Below are 21,994 nucleotides of genomic sequence, written 5' to 3' on the forward strand. Positions count from 1 at the left end.
CTCTCTTCCAATCCACTGCTCTGGATTACAGAACCAAAATAAATAATAAATCATTTTGACATTGTCCTACTGCTTGCTAACGGTTGCTGAACTTGAGCATTTTGTTCTCCTGGGGAATGAAGAGAGGCCGTCCAAACCTGCCAACACAAAAAACAAAATTGAACTGACACTCTTGACGAAGCAGAAAATCCATGCAGGTCATCATACAAAATCATACAGGAAACTATTAAATGAAAGGAGCACGTTTGCTGTGTTATCTTAATGTATAGATATTATTACTGACAAATTGATGCTTTATTTTACCGCACCTTAATTCACAAAGATGTCTTTTTCTAAACGGAAGTGTGCACTGTGCAGTTGTATTATGTAGGGAAAATACACAGTAAATAGCAGATGAGATTTGGCATCAGCAGTTGGTCGTTATAAATGGACTCGGGTTCTGATCTGGTTAAAAAGTTTGACAGCGACACCCCTAATCATTTGAATAATTGCACTTGCATTTGGTTAGGGGTATTCTGATCAGTTTACCAAGCCTGTTGTAAGTGTTGTGAAGAGACTATTCTTTCCCAGCAGACCTGATTACAACAAATGCAAGATGTAATAAAAGTCATCATGCATTATTAATGAGAACTACTGATACTGCTACCATACTTAGGCTAATATCTTATATTCTCTTGGTAATACAGCTGTAATATGATTGGAATTGGAAAAAGGCAGTTAGGTGCGCACAAAACAAAGGTCAAACCAGGTGATATGAACAATATAATACCATGAATCTGCAAATGATGATTATTCAACTTTGCAGAAGCCTTCCTCAGAGCGTAGTTAGTTAATACATACTTTATTAGGTACAACTGTATAATCTATTGCAATTCAAGAGAACAACTTACTGATGTCATAGTTTAATGGGGGTGCTCTATTGCATTATATTGAGAGGTGTTTCAATTATGTTTGTCCTCCCTGTTAACATGCGCAAGGGGACCAGATAATTAGAAACTCCTCAATGTAAAGCAGTCCAGTACAACACCACCACTAACTACGACCTCAATGCTGAAGCATGCAATGGAATTATTACCTCTATGACCGTATAACAAAAAATGTGAACCTGTATAGGTGTCATAAAAGCATACTTTATGGCAGATTAGATTGTACATGTTTACGGAGCAAAGTGACCACTGAGTGAATAACGATATATTACAAACTTTAAGATATTTAAAGCTTAAACCAAGTTTGTATCGTCGATGTTCACTTCTAGATTCAGATGCTCCCTTTAGAGGTCTTTCTCAGTAAGCCTGAAAGCGATGAAAATGATCTCTTCTCTTTTTAACTTTGGTGACAGTCCAGTGGTCATGTTACTCACTGCAGCTGTTTGCCAGGTGTGCATAGGTGGGAAAATGGGCTTTGCCCTGCGAGTTTGTTTCTCTGTAATATTACAGTTTGTGGCCCGTGATGAACTCTAAATCAGCATCACGTTCTGAACAATAGCGAGGGCAGTTATACGGCGATAGACAGGCTCTCCATGTCACGATGAGCAACCTCTCTGCCCCTCCTTTAAAGACAACTAGATTATAAGCTATCTTGTACATTTGCATGAAAATGTCCCCTGTGGAGCTTTTGACCACGAGTAGTTCTGTACTGTCAATGTTATGTTGCACATACAAGCTGAGCAGGTGGGTGACTGCAGAAAACAGTGGCGCACGTTGACATTTGTTGGTTGTCCCGAAGAGATTAAAGATTAAAAAAAGATTGATAAGATTCAACACGTACCTTTTTAGTCAGATCTTGGCAGTCACAGGTTAGACCATACTTTTGCGCACTAATCAAACTTGGCAAACCCAAAACAGTGTCTAAACTTCACTATTCTCAGCTGTTAAAAGACAAAAGGGCATGGACCAACAAACTCAATTTAAAGTATGGTATATAGTAGGGGTGTAACGGTACGCATATTCGTATTGAACCGTTCGGTACGAGGCTCACGGTTCGGTACGCATGACGAACGGAATACGTTTGAATAAAATACATTTTTTTTTTTTAAACCTTTATTTAACCAGGTAGTCCCATTGAGATTAAAATCTCTTTTGCAAGATGTAAGTAACAATACAAGATGTAAGCAAGATGTAAGTAACAATACTACATAACATTAAGGAGCAGTTTTTGTTTTTTATGCTTATGTGTTGCTAAGAAGACACCCCAGAAGATGGCTCACTCAGGTATAGTTCCATCATTGTTCAAAGTCAAAGAATAACTTCATGATGTTAGTTGTAATGAATAAATATATTTTAAGATCAAGTACATTTCTCTGGCATTTATAGTTTTCGACTGTACCGAACCGTGGCTCCACTGCATCGTACCGAACAGAACCGTGAATTTTGTGAACCGTTACACCCCGAGTATATAGATACGAATGCATTAAGGAACATTTTAATTTAACCTTTTCTTCAATCAAATAAATTCAGTGGAGGTCAGAGACCTGTTTTGCAAAGGGAGACCTAGTTAACACAGCGGTATAAACGTTACAGAATGACGACACTAAAGCAGACAAGTACACAACAATCAAAACACACAAAAGTTCAGAGGTGCAGTGCAGCTGCGGTCCGGTAATAAATGGACCAAAACTAATTAATGAAGTAAAAGTCAAGAGGACAAAAATATTAAATGAACTACAGAGAGCATGAGAATTCTCATGCTGATAAATGCACATTTCATAAAAGGCCGACAAGCACTTTTAAGATCTGTCGCTCTGAACTGTAGAGTGTGTGTGTGTGTGTGTGTGTCGTTGCCACTACATTTTCTGTTAGTAAATAGTCATCAGTTTGAGCACCTTGGTAGCCGAATAGTCACTGTGCATGCCACGTAAGTGCAATGTTCCTGGTTCAATTCCATCCGTTGCATGTCATACCTCTCGCTCTGTTTCTAGTCTGCCATTAAACACTTCATCCGTCCGATAAAGGCAAAGACTTTGTTAAAAACAATAACATCAGTTGACCCATGTGTTCAGTAGTTGAGAGGCGTTTCTCTGGGATGTGTTTTCTTCACTGACAACAAAAACACAAGGCACATGTTTTACATCAGTGTTCCAAGTAGCTCTACTGACTATAATGAACACTAGAAACGTCAATAATTCATTAGCCAAGACCCACCAGCGCGGACATTGCAAAATTGTACCCAGAATGCAACTCTGTTCCCCCTTTCACCTGTGACACAGGCGACCACTTGAATCCTACATTTGACGCTTTTTCTTAAAGTAAATAATTTGTGTCTGAGAGGAAACCATCTCAGTCAAGGACCGCCCTAATTGATTGTCGCGTAAATGTATTGAAAGCTTTGTGTCGGACTAAATAAGGTGAATGTTGGAGAAATCATAACCCAATTTAAAGACGTGAATTACTTTTGAATTATTGTGGTATGCATCTTGGATTACATTTGCAGTTTTGTTAATTTGTTGGACTGGTCATGGAGTGAACTGGATGCAAAGTGGTGTCTCTACATACAAACAACTAGCTAACTGTCAATTTAGGCAACCAAATACCTCACTTGACCTGACATTTGTGTCCCTGTACATCTTTCTTGATATTAACCTGAATATTAAACATGTCGAATCATCACATGTCAAGTTAATGTGACCCATGTGAAGACTTGTGTGAATGCCAGTTGTATGATTTGATCAAGCACCTCCCCAGACACTCTATTTTAGCCCAACTAGACCAGAGATCATGTTGTCTGTAAAAAATAAAATAAATAAAAAAGTCAGAGTTTTGGGGAGAGCAAGTACTTATGGGTAAGCACACTGTACCACACTTGCATCCTAGATTTGGATTTGATTCCATTGATTCAAACGCCTTTGTGCTGTGCTATTACAGGCCCAGGATTTAAGGCCACTTTACGTGGTCATTTAAAAAAGCTGCGACCAGCTAGCATCAAAACCTGGTGCCAGTATGTTGAGAATTTGATAAAAACAATGAAGCTCTTCATTCCTGCCTTGTGAGCCGTTAGCTACGTCGGAAAAGTTAGTTTATAGACTGACAAGTTCTGAACTTTTGTTCAGAAATGCATGTTGACTCTTCTCAAACAAACATTGGCTCAACTTTTAAGTAGCAACTTGGATAAAAATGTTTCTTCGTTGTGTGTTGGTGGGACACTGGGTGTAGTCTGCTCAGTGGCGAGACAGTGACGTGTTTCAGTTGGACCCAAGTCACAGTCTTGACCTCACTGAGAGCTCATTGTCCTTTTTTGCTCTTTCAAGAAAGAGTGACCTAAATAGAGGAAGTTGTTTTTGTTTACGGTGTAATACACAACTGTACAAATAGGCCTTCTAAAAATACCTCGCCTTCAGTCTGTTTCTTTGTTTTCATCCGAGGCATTTACAACGTGTTAAACCCGGACACAGGGTTTGCTCAGTCTGCTTTAGATCAGTCAACTACCTGCATTCTCTGAGATAAGCATGATGCAGCATAACATCAATGATCAACTTCCTTGACCTGTTGTTTCCCCTCTGCCTTCGTAACTATTGCGAAATCCTGGTGTGAGAGCCATGCTAAGTTTAGCTCACGTCGCAGGCCTAGTGGCGAAAACACAGCAGAACCACAAGGACCGGAGCTCACTGAGGCCAAAAAGTTCAAAGCAAACACTTTTTTTTTCTCTCTCTTGGCTCTTCTTGCTTCCTATTTTTTATTTTATTTGTTTATTCTTTTCACACATGCCTTTTTAAAACGTCTGCTGCCACACACAACAACAACACTTGAATGGTTTCACCAGTTGGGGAAATGTCAGCCATGAGCAAATGCAGTTTTTCTTTTTTCCTACAGCATAGTTATCCTCGTTGGCTTTCCTTCTCTTTCAGGACACACGCATACACAAACACATTTTTCTCCCACTGTCTCCAGTTTCTCTCACATTCACTGCCTTTTACCCTTCTATAATTCAGACATTTTTCTGTTCAACCATAACAGCCTGAACCGATGTCTACTGGCCTTTAGGACTCGCATGACCTCCCTCACTGTAGTCACTCAAGTTCTGGTCACTGATCTGTTTTCACCCAGATATTCCCATAGTAGCCCAGCAGAGATTGTTTTGTACTGTACCATTGACCCAGTCATTGGCAAACTTATAGGAGTTAAACATTACAGATGGTGTATTGGAAGTAGTGAGGAAAGATTGTAAGCCATATTAACAAATGCTTGTGTGTGTGTTTTCTGTGTGTGAATTTCTTTATTTATTTATTTTTCTTGGGTTCTTTTTCCTCTTTCTGTATGCTGCTACTAACCCTGGATTGGATTGACTGGACTTGCTTCTTCATCTGGTCTGGTGTGGTTGTGCTCCCCTGTGGTTTGCCTTGCCCTATGCACCTCTGCCCTTTTGGTGTTCGGCAGGCATCGGTAAACTGTCAACTGCCGATGGTAAAGCTTTTGCAGACCCCGAAGTGCTACGGCGACTGACGTCATCTGTGAGTTGTGCCCTGGACGAAGCTGCAGCTGCCTTGACCCGTATGAGAGCTGAAAACACACTAAACGCCGGCCAAGCCGACAAGTATGTATCTCTCCCATACCGACGCTGGCATGTACCAGTTTGTCTTGTGCAAAGTTTCATAAAGTTATGAGTTATTATGACCTAGCATAGTCGCTCTCTCTCTGTCAAATCAGAGTTGCACATGCAGTATGCACGCGTGTATGTGCGAGTGTTTGCGTAAATGTGAGGCGTCTGTGTCTTCACCTGTCACAGTGGCAGTAATTGTAGCAGTCTGGTTATTTTCAGCCGTAGTTTAGCGGAGGCGTGCTCAGACGGGGATGTCAACGCTGTGCGCAAATTGCTCGATGAGGGACGGAGCGTCAACGAACACACGGAGGAAGGGGAGAGCCTGCTGTGCCTCGCCTGCTCGGCAGGCTATTATGAACTTGCACAGGTACGTGAAAGTCAGTTTGGAGTTGGACTTGATTTAGCGGGATTGTAATTTATTTATTGTGTGGTGCCTGTGCACTGAAGAAACCTTCCTGCAAAGATAGCGTTATGGTATCACTGGTTGATTGTTGTGGTGACAAACCTCCATGCTTATTTCTTAATATCATTATTTCGTGTTTCATCCGTAGGTTTTATTGGCCATGCATGCCAATGTGGAGGACCGAGGCATCAAGGGAGACATAACGCCACTTATGGCTGCTGCCAGCGGCGGTTATGTCGACATCGTCAAACTGCTTCTGGTCCACGGGGCAGATGTTAATGCACAATCCTCCACAGGTAAAAACCCCTGTTTATTTCTCTACAGTTATGATTACTTCCTTTACTTTCTGTGTTTTGCTCTCATATTAATCTCTCCGCTGTTTCCCAGGCAACACAGCTTTGACGTACGCATGTGCCGGTGGCTTCGTGGATGTGGTGAAGGTGCTGCTGAAAGAGGGTGCTAATATTGAGGACCACAACGAGAACGGACACACGCCTCTAATGGAGGCGGCCAGTGCTGGCCACGTAGAGGTGGCCAGGGTACTCCTGGAGTACGGCGCCGGCATCAACACACACTCCAATGAGTTCAAAGAGAGCGCTCTCACACTCGCCTGCTACAAAGGTCAGAGCTGAACCATTCGTGTCTGTTCTGTTGATTGCGTTATTTTGGTTCTGTTCCTTAAACATGCTCTTTAGTTGTGACTAAATGTTTGGATAATGAGTTCTGGTTTTGTCCCCTGCAGGTCACTTGGATATGGTGCGTTTTCTGTTGGAGGCCGGAGCAGACCAGGAACATAAAACAGATGAAATGCACACCGCACTGATGGAGGCGTGCATGGTGAGCATCTGACCCAAACCTTTACCTAAATATTTTCCTCTCAGGGTCAGTTCACTCCGCCACTTGTTTTATATTTGCCTGTATTTTTGTTACAAACAATTAATGCATTCATGTTCGTCAAATTTAGTTTATTTGATTTCATTTTTGCTTTTTGAACAATTTATTTCCGTTTTCACTCAGTTTTAGTTTAAATTGATTCACCAACCTCATCAAAATTGTCATATTTTTAAAATCAAATAGAAATATAGAGGTTCTCGGACTCCTGCAGCGTGACAGTGTATTGGCTTAATTGAAGAGTGATCCCATATATTTATTCAGGTGCTTATCTCTACATTCTCTGTGTGTCTCGCTGTCCCAGGACGGCCATGTGGAGGTGGCACGGCTGCTGTTGGACAGCGGCGCGCAGGTCAACATGCCAGCCGATTCCTTCGAGTCGCCCCTCACCCTCGCAGCCTGTGGAGGACACGTGGAGCTGGCTGCCTTGCTCATAGAGAGAGGAGCCAACTTAGAAGAGGTGTGTAAAGAGAGAGACGTCAAATACCAACACAAGAACATAACTACAGGAAAGGGTGCAGTTGGCTCTCTGGAGCTGTGTCTTTTAAATATGAACTATGTAGACCAATTTCTTTTTCTCCACAAAATACGGCGGTAGAGTTTTTTTCTGTGGAGAATAGCCTTCAACCTTTCGACAATCGCACTGCTCTGCTACAACTGGGACACATTGTTATGAATACTTTACCAGCAATTTAGATAAAAATGTGAATTGAATCTGGGATTGGCATTTAACTATAACTACACGGGTAATCTTTGGAAAAAATGTTAGTTCAGTTAAAAGCAAGGAAGAACTTAAAAAAGATGAAGTCATATTTCATTGCTGTTGGGTAGCAGACTCAAACACAAGCTGTGAGGCCAAATGGCGTTGCCTCAGGTGTTTTCGATCTCTCTATTCTACCACCAAACATTTTATGTAAAGATGTCGACTCCAGTGCCGGTATCGAACTAGCCGGTTGAAATGTTCCATCCTCAGTGAGAGTACACAAAAGACTTCAGACCACGTACTAATCTTGCAGTGAGTCATACTCGCCCCTGTGTTTTCTTATCTGCGGTCGGTTCTGTTTTTGTCCAGGTTAACGATGAAGGCTACACACCTCTGATGGAGGCAGCTAGAGAAGGCCATGAGGAGATGGTGGCACTGCTGCTGGCTCAAGGTAAGCAAGCTTTGCTTCTACATCTGGGAAACTGAAACTTAATATCATGTTCCAGTGAACAGTACACAATTGTTTGGATTTGTTTCGCCCTCTTTTTTTATTTTTAAGCAGAAATAAGATAATTCAGAGAGTAGTCTGTAAAGTCTTTTTCATCTTTTTATTTATTAAAGCATGAATGAAATGCATGCACTTTATGAAAGCTAATCGCTAACTGTCCTTGTTCTGTTGACCAGGTGCTAACATCAATGCCCAGACAGAAGAGACCCAGGAGACAGCTTTGACTCTCGCGTGCTGCGGAGGCTTCTTGGAAGTGGCGGACTTCCTCATCAAGGCGGGCGCCGACATCGAGTTAGGCTGCTCCACACCTCTAATGGAGGCTGCACAGGAAGGCCATCTGGAGTTGGTCAAATACCTACTGGCTGCAGGTGAACGAGAGCAAAGACTAGGAGAGCAAAGAGTATGCTTAGCTGTGTTTTAGTGCAGAAATGTCACAGTTATACCTCTGCGCTCACAACCCTAATCTCTTGGTTTTGTCATTCAGGGGCAAACGTTCATGCCACCACGGCGACGGGTGACACAGCGTTGACGTATGCGTGTGAGAACGGACACACTGATGTGGCCGATGTGCTGCTGCAGGCTGGAGCCAATTTGGTACGCCATACTCTTTAATCCTCACTTATGATTGGCCCTTTGTTATACACTAGTGCGGTGCCCATTCAAAACATGTCAAAAACAAAGCACTTAAAAATATGCAACTCAACATGTATAGTACTTACTGTTTACTTCTACTTCTGAGGAGAATATTGCAGTACTACATTTAACTGACAGGAAAATGTTACTCCCTACTTTGCAAATTCCAATTTGAAAATAAAACGATTAAAATAAGATGCATTATTATTAATCCAACTATCCAGCATCACATTCGTATTGAAAGCTCCACCTAAAACAGATGTTAAGTACATTGAAGTATCTTGTGCTTATAAGGCCTCTTTCATGCTTCACTTGAAGCAAAGGTATTTTGACGGCACTATTGTTATTAGTATTTATAAGTTAGCATCAAGTCTTACACCTTGGAGTTAGTCATGCTAACGGGGGAGAAACATATCCAAGTCCCACTGGTGAAATACACTCTGGCTTGATTCTGCTTCAAGTTTTCTATCCGCTTGTTTTGACTCCAGTGAAGTAAATCAGAGTCCGGTACCGATCCAACGTTTTCAGTCCCGATACCTAGGTTTTGGGTATCGGCTGATATGGAGTACTGATCCCGTACCAGTGTTTAATTATTAAGCTGTAAGCCTCACTGTGTGAAGAGACTGGGATCATCCTATTATGTGTACGGTTAGACTTGACTTAAACATTTATTTACTAACTTTGTGAAACAAAATGGAACAAATAATTACATTATTTATTATTAAAATTATGAATTGTAAACCAGCAACGTAGTAAGAAATCTTCAAAATTAACAACAATATAAATTGAAGCGTTAAACTATTTAATGCAGCAAAAAAAAATGGCCAAAATTAAACAGGAATTAAAAGGTACCGGTATATAACATCAACATAGATTTGAAATGAATAGATCAGCCTCATTGTCCGATATCAGGTATCTGTGCATGCCTACTTGTAACGTCTTGTGTCCAAATTGCACCAATTGTCTTTTGTTCAACTTCTGGACTAAATTAAACTTGAACACATCTTCACCTTGTCTTCCAGGAACATGAGTCTGAAGGGGGGCGGACGCCCTTGATGAAAGCAGCGAGGGCGGGACATCTCTGCACAGTACAGTTCCTTATCAGCAAAGGTGAGTTATTCACTACCTGTTCAGAGAACAGTTTAATGTACTTCCTTTGGAAATTGTGATTTGCTTTTGTCTAAATCCACAAAAAAAGATTTCACGAGATCGAAAGCTTAAAAAGGAATTATTTGCAAATTAGGTTTTATTGATTTTTACAATTTGACTGGATGCTGCTCGGCTTTACACTAAAATCAATTTAAAGAGTTTTGTTCCTTCAGTGTGTTGGTCACTGATGCACTTACCGTTTGTAAGTGATAACACTCATAATAGATGATAGATTACGAACTGTCACAGTTCTTAGAATACATTTTTCATCGGCTCACCCATCCTAATGCAGCAATACTGCTTTTATTGATGATTTATTCCGAATTCATTTGGGTTGGATTTCGAAGGAGTTTGCTTTTGGGAATGCATTAATTACACTTGTATCTCATACACAGTGAGTTAATGTGTTAACCCTCGTTCTTCTCGTGTCCAGGTGCTAATGTGAACAGAGCTACTGCCAACAATGACCACACAGTGGTGTCTCTGGCCTGTGCTGGAGGACATTTGGCTGTGGTGGAGCTGCTGCTGGCACACGGGGCGGATCCTACACACAGACTCAAAGTAATGCACACACTTTGGATATCGATGGGACTAATTGGAATATTAATGCGTGTCCACATGTGTTTATCAACACATCATTGAAACCATGTACGTTTTCTCCGTAGGATGGTTCAACCATGTTGATAGAAGCTGCTAAGGGTGGCCACACCAATGTGGTGTCCTACCTGTTGGACTACCCCAACAACATCCTGTCTGTCCCAGCTCCTGACCTCTCCCAGCTCACTCCCCCCTCGCAAGACGCCTCTCAGGTAAATACAGCAATAACTCGTGCTTTTTATTAATGTTAACATCTGGGGAATATTATCTTGTCTTATAGCTGATTTTGAGAGCTTAAAACTAAACATGTCCTCTGTCGTATCAGGTTCCACGTGTCCCATTCCAAGCTCTCGCCATGGTAGTGCCCCCTCAGGAGCCCGACCGGGCCCCATCAAGCATCGTCGCCCCCCCACCCGTCTCCAGCAAAGGTAATCAGTGCTGTAAGTTCTGTCAACCAGGGAGTGTACTCACGAAATGGAGTTTAAGACTTCACTCCCCAGTTTTAAGGCATTTTATTCTTAACCCATCCCAATCCTCAACTTCTTGGATCTCTTTCGCTCATATCCAGGCGTCTCCAAACAGAGACAAGCACCCCTTCAGCCCGGTGTCCCCAGCTCAGTTGGCCGGGGGCCTGAAGCAGACCCTCTGCCGCCCTTCCACTTGTGCCAGCCTCTAGAGTGCATTGTGGAGGAGACGGAGGGAAAGCTGAACGAGCTGGGCCAGAGAATCAGCGCCATCGAGAAGGCCCAGCTTCAGTCGCTAGAGCTCATTCAGGGGGAGCCGCTCACCAAAGACAAGATTGAGGAGCTGAAGAAGAGCAGAGAGGAGCAGGTATAAGCCATCATCCATTTGTTGCCAGGATCCATTGTTTTCAGAACTTTAAGATGGATTTTTACCTTCCATCAAATTCACACTTAAATGTTGTTTTGCATGCATAGCAACCGTAACAGACGTTAGTCAAACATGGATGTGGCTGTTCCCCACTTAGGTGCAGAAGAAGAAGAAAATCTTGAAGGAGCTGCAGAAGGTGGAGCGCCAGCTGCAGCTGAAAACACAGCAACAGTTCACCAAAGAGTATATGGAGGCGAAGGGTTTAAAGGAGGAGCAGGAGGCCGGACAGAGCCAGGGCCCAGGCCCAGCTCCCGCAAGTACAACATCTGTACCCGGAGCGCTTCTGACCATAACAGGTGCCCAATTACACACCAGCTCTGACACGGATGAGGAGGCCAACAAAGATGGGGAGCAAGTGGAGCTGCCGGGAGAGGAAGGGGAAGAGGTGAACCTCTCATTTTTATGTCATGATGTTAGTGCTGACTCCTCTATCACTGTTTATTGACCCTAGAGACTTATGGTGTTTTATACTTTTTCAGGATGACGATGACGACGACGAAGAGGAGGGCTCGGAGGAAGAGGCAGGTGGAGAAGACGCCGATTACCCCAAGCTTCCTCAGGTGGGCACAATCCTCTACAGGGATGGGCCACAGCCGCCGCAGCAGCCTCCTCTGCCCCCTTCGCCACAGACCCAGCCCCAGCCTCCTCCACCGCCTCTTCAGACTGCCTTCGTCCCCATCCAACCACTGCCAGACTACAACCCTGCGGACTACCCGGGAAGCACCAGCCCAGAGCTGCAGAGGGTACTGGTGGGGCAGCAGATGCTGGGCCAACAGCAGCAGGGTCAACAACTGGCTGGGTTAGGCCCAGGCATGATACCTCAGCAAGCCCCAGATGGGCTCATGGTAGCGACACCTGCACAGACGCTCACAGACACGCTGGATGACATCATGGCAGGTAAGTGCATTTATTTTTAAAGTCGACCCGAGATTGTTGTTGACTCACAAATGTATGAAATCCCGAATCCAATAACTTTTTTCTCTGTTGCAGCTGTGAGCAGCCGCGTGCCCATGCTGAACCCCACAACCTCGCCCACGCCCCTGTCCCAACCACCCACACAGATGCCCTCAAACATCGCCTCGCCCCCTTCAGTCCTGCCCCTCTACCCCTCTGTTGACATCGATGCACATGTAAGACACGGGGCCAATTTTGACATGACAAAGACATTTTTTGAATTGACAATGCAAGTGTGAGTACTTGTCTGCACAAAGTCATCAACCCTGTTTCCCCCCACAGACGGAGAGTAACCATGACACAGCGCTGACGCTGGCGTGTGCAGGAGGACATGAGGAGCTTGTGTCTGTCCTCATTGCACGGGGAGCCAACATTGAGCACCGGGACAAAAAAGGTATGAAATCGTGATAATAAATTGGCCATAAGAAAAATGACAAAGGGAGATATGAGTTGAAATTTAGTTCACAATTCACACTGTCTCTGTTCTCCACAGGTTTTACTCCTCTGATCCTGGCTGCCACTGCTGGCCACGTTGGAGTGGTGGAGGTGCTCCTGGATAAAGGGGGTGACATTGAGGCTCAGTCAGAGAGAACCAAAGACACGCCCCTCTCGCTGGCCTGCTCCGGGGGACGCCAAGAGGTAGACGCACCTCCGCGTCTTTGAGTTTATCTTCACAATAGTGACGTTCCTGTTTAACTGTGTCCTGGCTTTAACTATGCAACTGTCATTTGTGTTGATCAGGTGGTTGAGTTGCTCCTGCTTCGGGGAGCTAATAAAGAACACCGCAATGTTTCCGACTACACGCCTCTTAGCCTGGCTGCCTCTGGGGGTTACGTCAACATCATTAAGATACTGCTCAATGCCGGAGCTGAGATCAACTCCAGGTGAGCAGCAAGAACCTCGATAATCCTTTTTCAGGATGTAATCCCTCTTCTTGATCTGAATGTGACAACGTTGTTTTAGTTCCTGGAAGTAAATGATGTGACATTAGAGACACTTTTTTTTAAATTTTTTTTAATGAAACTGTGCCAAACAAATACATTTCTGTAAAATGCCTTTGGCTTTTAGTCACACCCAAAGGTAATAGCATAGCGATTAAGTATGTTATGAATGGCGTGCCAGGAAACTGTATTTTAACTTCAACACCAAAACGTTATAGTAGCTGCTACTTTGATAAATGCTGCTCTGCAAAAAGTTCAAATACATTTACATTAAATTGCAATGAAGCCATAATGTGTACCAAGACGAATATTCAGTGATGTATGTTATACTCCTCGCAGCACATTAAACAGTTGTTTTTATTCAATTCTTTTGTACTCTAAACATTTTGTTGATTTACTCTCGCACCAGGACTGGCAGTAAGCTGGGAATCTCTCCTCTGATGCTGGCAGCCATGAATGGTCACGTGCCGGCAGTGAAGCTGTTGCTCGATATGGGCTCGGACATCAACGCCCAGATTGAGACCAACAGAAACACAGCTCTGACCCTAGCCTGCTTCCAGGGCCGGGCTGAGGTCGTCAGTCTGCTGCTGGATCGCAAGGCCAACGTGGAGCATCGCGCAAAGGTGAGGAGTCTGGATCACATAGAATAAGGAATTTGTTTGTAAATGTTGCCGGCCTTCACTGGCTGAGCCCGCGGTGTAGCTGGCTATCTTGCTGAGTACCCTCTCACTTCATTCAGACTGGTCTCACTCCTCTGATGGAGGCCGCCTCGGGAGGTTATGCAGAGGTGGGCCGAGTGCTTCTGGACAAAGGCGCCGACGTCAACGCTCCCCCTGTTCCCTCATCCCGAGACACCGCCCTCACCATTGCTGCTGACAAGGGCCACTACAAGTTTTGTGAGCTGCTTATCAACCGGTGAGTGTTCTTGGGTGTTTGTGTACATTGTGTTTAACATCTTAGAAGTATAAAGGCACACTTGCCTTGGTGATTAGAATCAGGTGTCTTCCTGTCTTTGCAGGGGTGCCCACATCGACGTGCGGAACAAGAAAGGGAACACCCCTCTCTGGCTGGCGGCAAATGGAGGTCACTTTGACGTGGTCCAGCTCTTGGTGCATGCCAGTGCTGATGTGGATGCAGCCGATAACCGCAAGATCACCCCACTCATGGCTGCTTTTCGCAAGGTGCAGAGTTCACCAAAACCCTGATTGTTAGTGTCGCGCTACACTTTGCCAAGCCTCTGGTTACTAACTGTTTTACTTCACATTCCAGGGCCACGTGAAGGTGGTGCAGTATCTTGTGAAGGAGGTCAACCAATTCCCATCAGATATTGAGTGCATGAGATATATCGCCACCATCGCTGACAAGGTATGGTGATTTCCTTGTCAGTCATCAGTCTGCCTCATCTGTTGGAATTGACAGAGCTGATGACGATGTTGGCAAAGCTGTAACTCCAGCTGTGTGCTTCCTGTTGTTGCAGGAGCTGTTGAAGAAGTGCCACCAGTGCATGGAGACCATTGTCAAAGCCAAAGACCAGCAGGCAGCCGAGGCCAACAAGAATGCTAGCATTCTCCTCAAGGAGCTGGACTTGGAGAAGGTAATGTCAAACCCCATGGCTGTGCTTTGGGAGGTTAAAGCATTCTGAATACTTTGCATACAGTGGATGAGGATAAACATGTTTTTTACTACTCTGTGTTGTGTGCGACAGTCCCGAGAGGAGAGCAAGAAGCAGGCCCTGGCTGCTAAACGTGAGAAGCGCAAGGAGAAACGCAAGAAGAAGAAGGAGGAGCAGAAGAGGAAGCAGGAGGAAGAGGAGGGGCAGAAAACCAAGGAGGACTTCTCTGAGATGCTGGAGCTGAAGGAGGATTCAGCTGATGGTAACATTTTATGACTTTTGCTATTAGTTAAGAGACAGCTGAATTATTTTTGAGTTTCTAAAACTTTATCTTGTACAAGAATTAAAAGGTTGGTAACTGTTGAATTTGACCTATTCTCCCCCCTCAGAAGAAGAGGTTCCTATCGAGCCTCCGAGTGCAACCACCACCACCACCATTGGTATATCTGCCACCTCCACCACTTTCCCGACAGCCTTTGGGAAGAAGCGAGCGAGTGTGGCCACTACCCCGAGCACCAATCGCAAGAACAAAAAGAACAAGACCAAGGACTCGCCCAACGAACCCATCATATTACAGGATCCGCAGGTGAGCACGAATGCGTGTTATCAATGATCCCGTTTGTCTTTTCTAAATCACCGTTTGCTGTGTAGCTGTGGTTATCCAGACTAAAAGTACATGTATGCTGACGTCTGTGTCTTCCCTCTAGGTTGCACTAGCACAGCACAAGGCTGACAAGAACAAGATCCACGGTGAGCCACGGGGCGGGGGTGGGGGACTGGCGGGTGGAAACAGCGATTCTGACCCCTTGGATAGCACCGACTGTGCCAGCGAGAGCAGCAGCAGCGGGGGCAAGAGTCAGGAGCTTAACTACCTCCCTGACCTCACCTCCTCCGCCTCCTCCTCCTCCTCTTCCTCGTCCTCCTCGTCCTCAGTGCCCTCCTCAGGAGCAGCCCAGGGCCTCCTGCGCGGCCTAGAGAAGAGACACTGTCCTCAGCCGCAGACTGAATGCAAGGTGGACAACAAGGTCACAGTCTCCATCTCAAAAGCAACGCAAAAGTGAGTCCCTGACTGAGCGGAGCTCATTCATCATTCAACGTGTGTGTGTGTGTAGCTGCTCATCTAGGGAAAAGGAGTTTTAAGAATGCTATATTTATGTGTGAACTATATGCAGTACGTGTTATTTCAATATATTTCAGTGTCAAATAACAGATTATATCTTTGTTATTTTGCCTGTTTTGTCACAGAGCTCTGGACACGAGCGACTCCTCGTCCAACTCCTTGCCTTCTCCATTCAAAACCATGGCGCTTCCCATGACCTCGCCCAACAGTAAGCTCAGCCTCACAAGCCCCAAGAGAGGCCAGAAGAGAGAAGAAGGTTGGAAGGAGGTGGTCAGAAGGTCAGTTTTTTTTAAGTTTTTTTTTTTTTTTTTATCTGTTTGCATTGCAACCTTTCACATGGTTTTAAATTGACATGGCCACTTTTTAATTAATGTGCACCAATCTGAAAGGAAAAAACTGGTTAAGATTCACCACGGAACATATTTGCTTTGAAGAACATTTGTGACGTAAATTGCCATAAGTAATGTCGACATCTGCCAGTATAGACACACGGATAACGAAATTTCACTGCTTCTTTTGAAGATCAAAGAAGCTGTCTGTGCCGGCCTCTGTTGTGTCTCGGATCATGGGCCGAGGAGGATGCAACATCACAGCAATCCAGGACGTGACGGGAGCACACATTGACGTAGACAAACAGAAGGACAAGAACGGGGAGAGGATGATCACCATAAGGTAAATGTGATGCCCTCTGGTGGACTGTACGCGGCACTACAGCTGGAGTAGAACAGTTGGTGAGCTGCATTAAGCATGTAAGCCCCTCTTGGATGATGTCATTCATTCCCACTGGGCTAGTCCGACAGTGCGACAGTCCAACACGGGATTTGTAGAATTCAGGGATTTTTAACGCGCAAAGAAGTCTCTGTCTCAACAACAGTGTAGAGAAACATAGACTCAGTTCCACATGCAGAGCAGAAACTTGAGTTGAATTAAAGCGTAGCCGTTGGTGGATGTTGTGCCTGCATCTTGGTCCACCATTGTTATGGTGAAAACAGTAAACCTGCACATTTGCTATTGTTAGTACGTTTCCCTTGCACTAAGAAACTAGAGTCAAGATAAGAAGGCTGACTGAACGAGGCAGAAGCGATAGTAGACCACGGACTTTAGGCACCAATCAAGTAACTGTGCAGTGACACCTACCCAAAACTGAGGACCTGAAAAGCCACTTTGTGACTAAAACCTTTTTGGGTTGTGCTCTGGTCTGTCGCAAAACTTTATCAGGCTAAATAATGTCATCACTTGTGATTTGTTATGCTTTTTAGCACAAAAACACAGTCTGAAAGAATTTTTCTTTGTTGCAGAGGAGGGACGGAGTCCACAAGGTATGCAGTCCAGCTGATCAATGCTCTTATCCAAGACCCGGCCAAAGAGCTTGAAGATCTGATCCCAAGGAACCACATCAGAGCCCCAGGCTCTAAAACGACCTCGGCTTCCTTCTCCAGTACCACTGGGGCCACCAGCGGTTCAGCCACTGGGCCAAAGGCCCTGAGCTCATTGGTCACCTCCACAGGCGTCTCGTTCCAGCCCTCTTCATCCTCGTCTTCACCCTCCTCTCAGGCCGGGGGAAAGCTTGGGAAGGGGCTGTCGTCAAATGTCAGACAGCCCTTCCCTGTGTCTCTGCCCTTGGCGTATGCCCACCCTCAGCTGGCTTTACTGGCTGCTCAGACCATGCACCAGATCAGACACCCTCGTCTACCCATGGCTCAGTTTGGTGGCACCTTCTCTCCCGCCCCCAGCACCTGGGGCCCCTTTCCTGTGCGTCCGGTGAGTCCCGGCAGTGCTAACAGCTCCCCCAAGCACAATGGAGGAACCAACAGCACTGGAGGCCAGGCCAGACTCAACTCGAACCATAGTGAGCACAGCAACACAGCCAGCTCAGGAGCCTTGGTCACTGCCACCAACACCTCTACCACCAGTGCTCCTAACACGTCTACAGCTGCGGCCTCGCCTCATACCCCAAATCCTACTCCATACAACCCCCAGCCGAGCGTCCCCACTCCTTCCTCTGTCAGAAAACAGCTCTTTATCCATGACCACAAGTCTGCTGGTGTCATCCCTGTGTGTGTTGCTGCCACTTCTACTAGTGGCAGCAATGCAGTACGAGGCACAGGTTCTCCTGCACATCACAGTTCTACTACAAATACCGCTAATGCTCCTCAGCAGCTCGTCGGACCTATCTCGCAGTCCCACCTCCAGCCAACTAAAACGGAGCCCAGTGCCGTTGCCCCTCCTGGAAAAGACAAACCCTCTCTATCTGTAGAGAACCAGTCTGTCTCTGTCAGTGAGAGCATCAACTCTGTGGGTTTCACTGCCCCCGCCATGGCTTTACCTCCCAAGCCAGAGCCCCGACAGCAGTTACCTCCTCCCCCCTCCTCTGCATCATCTACAGAGGCCCCACCACCCCTCCTCAACCCACAGGCCAGCTCCCACCACCCCTCAGCACCTCCTCCTGTCCTCTCACACAATGTTGCACACCCCAACAACACTGTACCCCACTTCTCAGCCCCTGCACCCAGAGTCTCCCATCGTATGCAGCCAACAGGGACTTACTATTCCCTTCCTGAGCAGCAGCAGCAACAGCAGCAGCAGCAGCAACAACAACGATCTGTGTTCGTGCCCTTCAATGCTCAGCAAGAACCCCTGAAACAGACCCAAAACCAGACGTCCCAGCCGACAAATTTGCCTCCACAAGCCCAGAACCAAGGCCATGCTCAAGGCTCCCTTCAGGTCTCTGCAAACCTGGGGATGATGAACGGTTCCCAGATGCAGCACGTGGCCAATGCAGGCAAGCCTCAGCAGATACCCCCCAACTTCGGTCCTGCAGGCCTCTTCAACTTCAGCAGTATGTTTGATAACAGCCAGGTGAGATGACGTAACAGTTATAGTAAGCGCATTAGCCTGACGTCTTGTTTTACTTTTCGCTGTAATGACTTCATGATACAAAAGGAGTCTAAATAGCTGAACAACCTTTTCGCGGCTCATTTTCTTGCAGTAACATTACTTCAGCACTACCATACCCAGTAATTATAACTTTGTGAATTGTGCCCGCTTTGCAGGTTGGAAACAATCAGGTGTGGGGTGCGTGCCATCTGCCAGCTCGATCACCTCCAGAGCAGTCGTACTCAGCCCCACCAGCCTACATGAACATGGGCCAGATGGAGAACATGATGCCCCCGCCTCCCCCAGACAGCTCCAAAGCCCCTGGCTACCGCTCTGCCTCACAGAGGATGGTCAACAGCCCCATCGGTATGACTTTTTATTTGGCTTTATACATGTAGATGTTTGTTTCACTGGTTTAAATACAACAATGAAATCCTTTTGAGATTAATAATCGGTCGTTAAGAGGAATGTAACTAAAATAACCGAATCAAAAATGAGGGGAGGTTGTGTGTGTGTGTGTGTGTGTGTGTGTGTGTGTGGAGAAATCATTTACAAGTGAGAAAACAAAAGACCAAAAGGTGAAGTTTTGAGGTAGAGTTTGCTTCCTCATGTGCTCAATAATGAGCGGTCTCTTTAATTGTCTGCACCTACAGCATTGACCAGCTATGCCACCAGTATCTCTGGCAGCCCTGTGTATCTGCACGGTCATGCAGGAGTCGGCGCGCCCTCATTCAGCAGACAGCACTTTTCCCCTCACCCATGGAGTGCATCCACATCAGGTACTTGGCTCATTTTTTTTAATTCTGATTTTGCTTCTTTTTTTTTTTTTACTTTTCACCCTTTTGTTATCTATTTAGACTTTTAAAAAATGGGTTTTCTAACTGTTCTTTTGATATTGACTTGTTTCTTCTGTAACCCTTTTTAAATTCATGAATTTTCTTTTTAGTACTTTCAAATGTGTAAATTTGATCAGCCTCTAACAATTTCTTCCTGTACGGTCTCTTCTACACCAGGTGAATCTCCTGTCGCGCCTCCATCTACAGTGTCCTCCTCCAACCTTTCCACCTCAGCTGGTCCCCCACCTCCCCAGCCTAAGCAAGGCAGCTCCTCACAGCAGGACCGGAAGGTTCCCCCTCCCATCGGCACAGAGCGGCTAGCCAGGATCAGGCAGACTGGTTCTGTCAACCCACCTCTCCTCACCACCAGCTACACGGCATCTGTTGGACAGGGAGGCATTTGGTCATTCGGGGTTGGCAGTGCTTCGGGTAAGAGCAAAGGCAAATTTTGTACTGGTATTTTTTTTTCTTTGTTACAATTGAGAGAAAAATTGTTAGTGTGCAGCAGTAACTGATGCCCACTAATAATGCCAACCCTCTGTGTGCTTTGATACAGAGGCCATGTCCGGTTGGTCCCAGCCCCTGATGAGCAGCCACATGATGCACCCTCAGCTGCAGGCAGAGCAGTCTGCCTTCTCTCAGCACCAGCCCATGGAGCAGGATGACACAGGCATTGCAAACCCTGCTAACAACTACCACCAGCCTCAGCATTTGCCCAACAGCTACATGGACTTCCCAAAGGTAACGCAGAGCCATAGCTCTGTAGATGATTCAACCCCTGTTTCTCCTATGGGCACACCTTTCACCAATAACATGTTGTTTGTTCAGGGGATGCCTATGTCGATGTATGGAGGAACCATGCTGCCCCCACATCCTCCCATGGCAGAGGGGCCGGGGGGACCGATGTACAATGGTTTGCACGCTGGTGACCCCGCATGGAGCCCCATTATCAAAGTGGTCCCAAACAACGCAGATAACTCTGACCCGCAACAGCAGGTAATGTCCTTTTTTTATTCTACCCATGCTGTCTAATCATATGCTTAGAGTTGAACTGTCAGGCTTGTGTTTCTGCCATTAGTCCTCTGTAACATTTGACTACAGTGGTTCTAACATAACCCCTTATTGATCCTCTCTCCCCTCAGGTGTGGCCTGGTACCTGGGCACCTCATGTGGGCAATGTGCACCTGAACCACGTCAACTAGACAGCGTCCACAGCAATCAAACGCACACAGCATGACCCACAGCGCGTACATTAATTACCAACTGACGAATATGACCGAATAAGACACCGAAAAAAGAAAAACGTACAACATGTTAACTGTCGTAGAGACCTGAGAGTGCAGAGCAGAAGTTGAAGAATTGGAAGATCTCTTGACGCCATTCTTTGATGTGCCTATCTCAAACGAATAAAGAGAAAATTGGGCGAGAGCTGTTAGCAGTGTCCCGATGATGCAAACAAACAAGCGCGATCACCTGTTCAACAGGATCCATTCTCTGCGTAGTTTAGCGATTTTGACTTAAACCCACATACACCGTTCTTGGGCTGCAGGGGGCTCAACATGAAGTAGCTATTTAAACTTGGCCCAGAACTAGATGATGATTACCTAAAGAGAGACAAATCAGAACCTTTTAGAGTGGTAAATACATGTATAATTGTTTACATACTAAAAAGGGTTAAAATGAGAGTAAATTTCATGTCGTATAGTGGCTCTACTTTATGTAGCCTGTATTAATGTGAAATATTTACCTTAATATTCAATAAAAAGATTGAAAAGTATTTGTGTGCTGTTTTATGAAGCATTCTTTACTACTTCTCTACTATTCTTTCATGTTCTGACATCAACACTTGGTACATGTTTCATCTCATGAGTTATGCTGTTTTTTGGGCAGCATCGCTTTCCTTACGGTCCTTCACAGCTGGAGTCCATGTGCCGTCTTGAGACCTACTTTTATGGTTGTAAATTGGTTTTATAGAACAATCTGATTCATATATTTTTTATAATTTTTTTTCATTGAGGTATGAATGTGTCATTTGTTCTTTTTGCTGATATTTGAACTCGCTGAAAGTGCTTCACTGTCATGCCAGATGATACTTCAACAGGACACATTTGCTGGAATCTGACTGGACCACGTGGGGAAGCCAGCAGGGGCATTCAATACATACAGCATATGAAGCTGTTGGAGAATACTTAAAACTACACTTTTTTTTAAACCTCAAAATACAACACTACTTCTTACTTTGGGTACTTGAGATTCAATGTTTGGAACACTGGACTTTACCGAAGACTGCCACTTAGTGGTAAGAGTGGGAGCTTTGTTGAGATTGGCAAACATTTGACCTGTAATA

At 45.2% G+C, this 21,994-nt stretch overlaps 1 protein-coding gene across 7 annotated transcripts in view; it reads left to right on the forward strand.

The window, feature by feature from the left end:
- Positions 1 to 21,417, forward strand: part of ankhd1 (ankyrin repeat and KH domain containing 1) — a 26,683-nt gene extending 5,266 nt beyond the window's left edge. The window contains exons 3-39 of one of the 7 annotated variants that reach the window (XM_079268581.1): positions 5,370 to 5,526; positions 5,737 to 5,899; positions 6,084 to 6,231; positions 6,323 to 6,556; positions 6,678 to 6,772; positions 7,131 to 7,286; positions 7,899 to 7,980; positions 8,214 to 8,405; positions 8,522 to 8,631; positions 9,693 to 9,780; positions 10,253 to 10,380; positions 10,485 to 10,628; positions 10,742 to 10,856; positions 10,985 to 11,247; positions 11,405 to 11,692; positions 11,787 to 12,204; positions 12,298 to 12,437; positions 12,544 to 12,655; positions 12,755 to 12,900; positions 13,003 to 13,145; positions 13,612 to 13,825; positions 13,942 to 14,117; positions 14,221 to 14,383; positions 14,472 to 14,567; positions 14,680 to 14,796; positions 14,908 to 15,076; positions 15,204 to 15,400; positions 15,522 to 15,871; positions 16,060 to 16,212; positions 16,457 to 16,606; positions 17,233 to 18,793; positions 18,988 to 19,177; positions 19,465 to 19,590; positions 19,825 to 20,076; positions 20,204 to 20,388; positions 20,476 to 20,643; positions 20,790 to 21,417. In XM_079268581.1, the coding sequence (XP_079124707.1) occupies positions 5,370 to 5,526; positions 5,737 to 5,899; positions 6,084 to 6,231; positions 6,323 to 6,556; positions 6,678 to 6,772; positions 7,131 to 7,286; positions 7,899 to 7,980; positions 8,214 to 8,405; positions 8,522 to 8,631; positions 9,693 to 9,780; positions 10,253 to 10,380; positions 10,485 to 10,628; positions 10,742 to 10,856; positions 10,985 to 11,247; positions 11,405 to 11,692; positions 11,787 to 12,204; positions 12,298 to 12,437; positions 12,544 to 12,655; positions 12,755 to 12,900; positions 13,003 to 13,145; positions 13,612 to 13,825; positions 13,942 to 14,117; positions 14,221 to 14,383; positions 14,472 to 14,567; positions 14,680 to 14,796; positions 14,908 to 15,076; positions 15,204 to 15,400; positions 15,522 to 15,871; positions 16,060 to 16,212; positions 16,457 to 16,606; positions 17,233 to 18,793; positions 18,988 to 19,177; positions 19,465 to 19,590; positions 19,825 to 20,076; positions 20,204 to 20,388; positions 20,476 to 20,643; positions 20,790 to 20,849 (7,649 nt within the window). In that variant the 3' untranslated portion in view covers positions 20,850 to 21,417. Of the gene's footprint in view, positions 1 to 5,369; positions 5,527 to 5,736; positions 5,900 to 6,083; positions 6,232 to 6,322; positions 6,557 to 6,677; positions 6,818 to 7,130; positions 7,287 to 7,898; positions 7,981 to 8,213; positions 8,406 to 8,521; positions 8,632 to 9,692; positions 9,781 to 10,252; positions 10,381 to 10,484; positions 10,629 to 10,741; positions 10,857 to 10,984; positions 11,248 to 11,404; positions 11,693 to 11,786; positions 12,205 to 12,297; positions 12,438 to 12,543; positions 12,656 to 12,754; positions 12,901 to 13,002; positions 13,146 to 13,611; positions 13,826 to 13,941; positions 14,118 to 14,220; positions 14,384 to 14,471; positions 14,568 to 14,679; positions 14,797 to 14,907; positions 15,077 to 15,203; positions 15,401 to 15,521; positions 15,872 to 16,059; positions 16,213 to 16,456; positions 16,607 to 17,232; positions 18,794 to 18,987; positions 19,178 to 19,464; positions 19,591 to 19,824; positions 20,077 to 20,203; positions 20,389 to 20,475; positions 20,644 to 20,789 lie in introns of those variants that run through there. The other 6 variants (XM_079268582.1, XM_079268583.1, XM_079268584.1 and 3 more) reach the window with 6 other exon arrangements.
- Positions 21,418 to 21,994: the final 577 nt, after the last annotated feature.

Source organism: Melanostigma gelatinosum (assembly GCF_949748355.1).
Source record: "Melanostigma gelatinosum genome assembly, chromosome: 5".
Taxonomy (NCBI): domain Eukaryota; kingdom Metazoa; phylum Chordata; class Actinopteri; order Perciformes; family Zoarcidae; genus Melanostigma; species Melanostigma gelatinosum.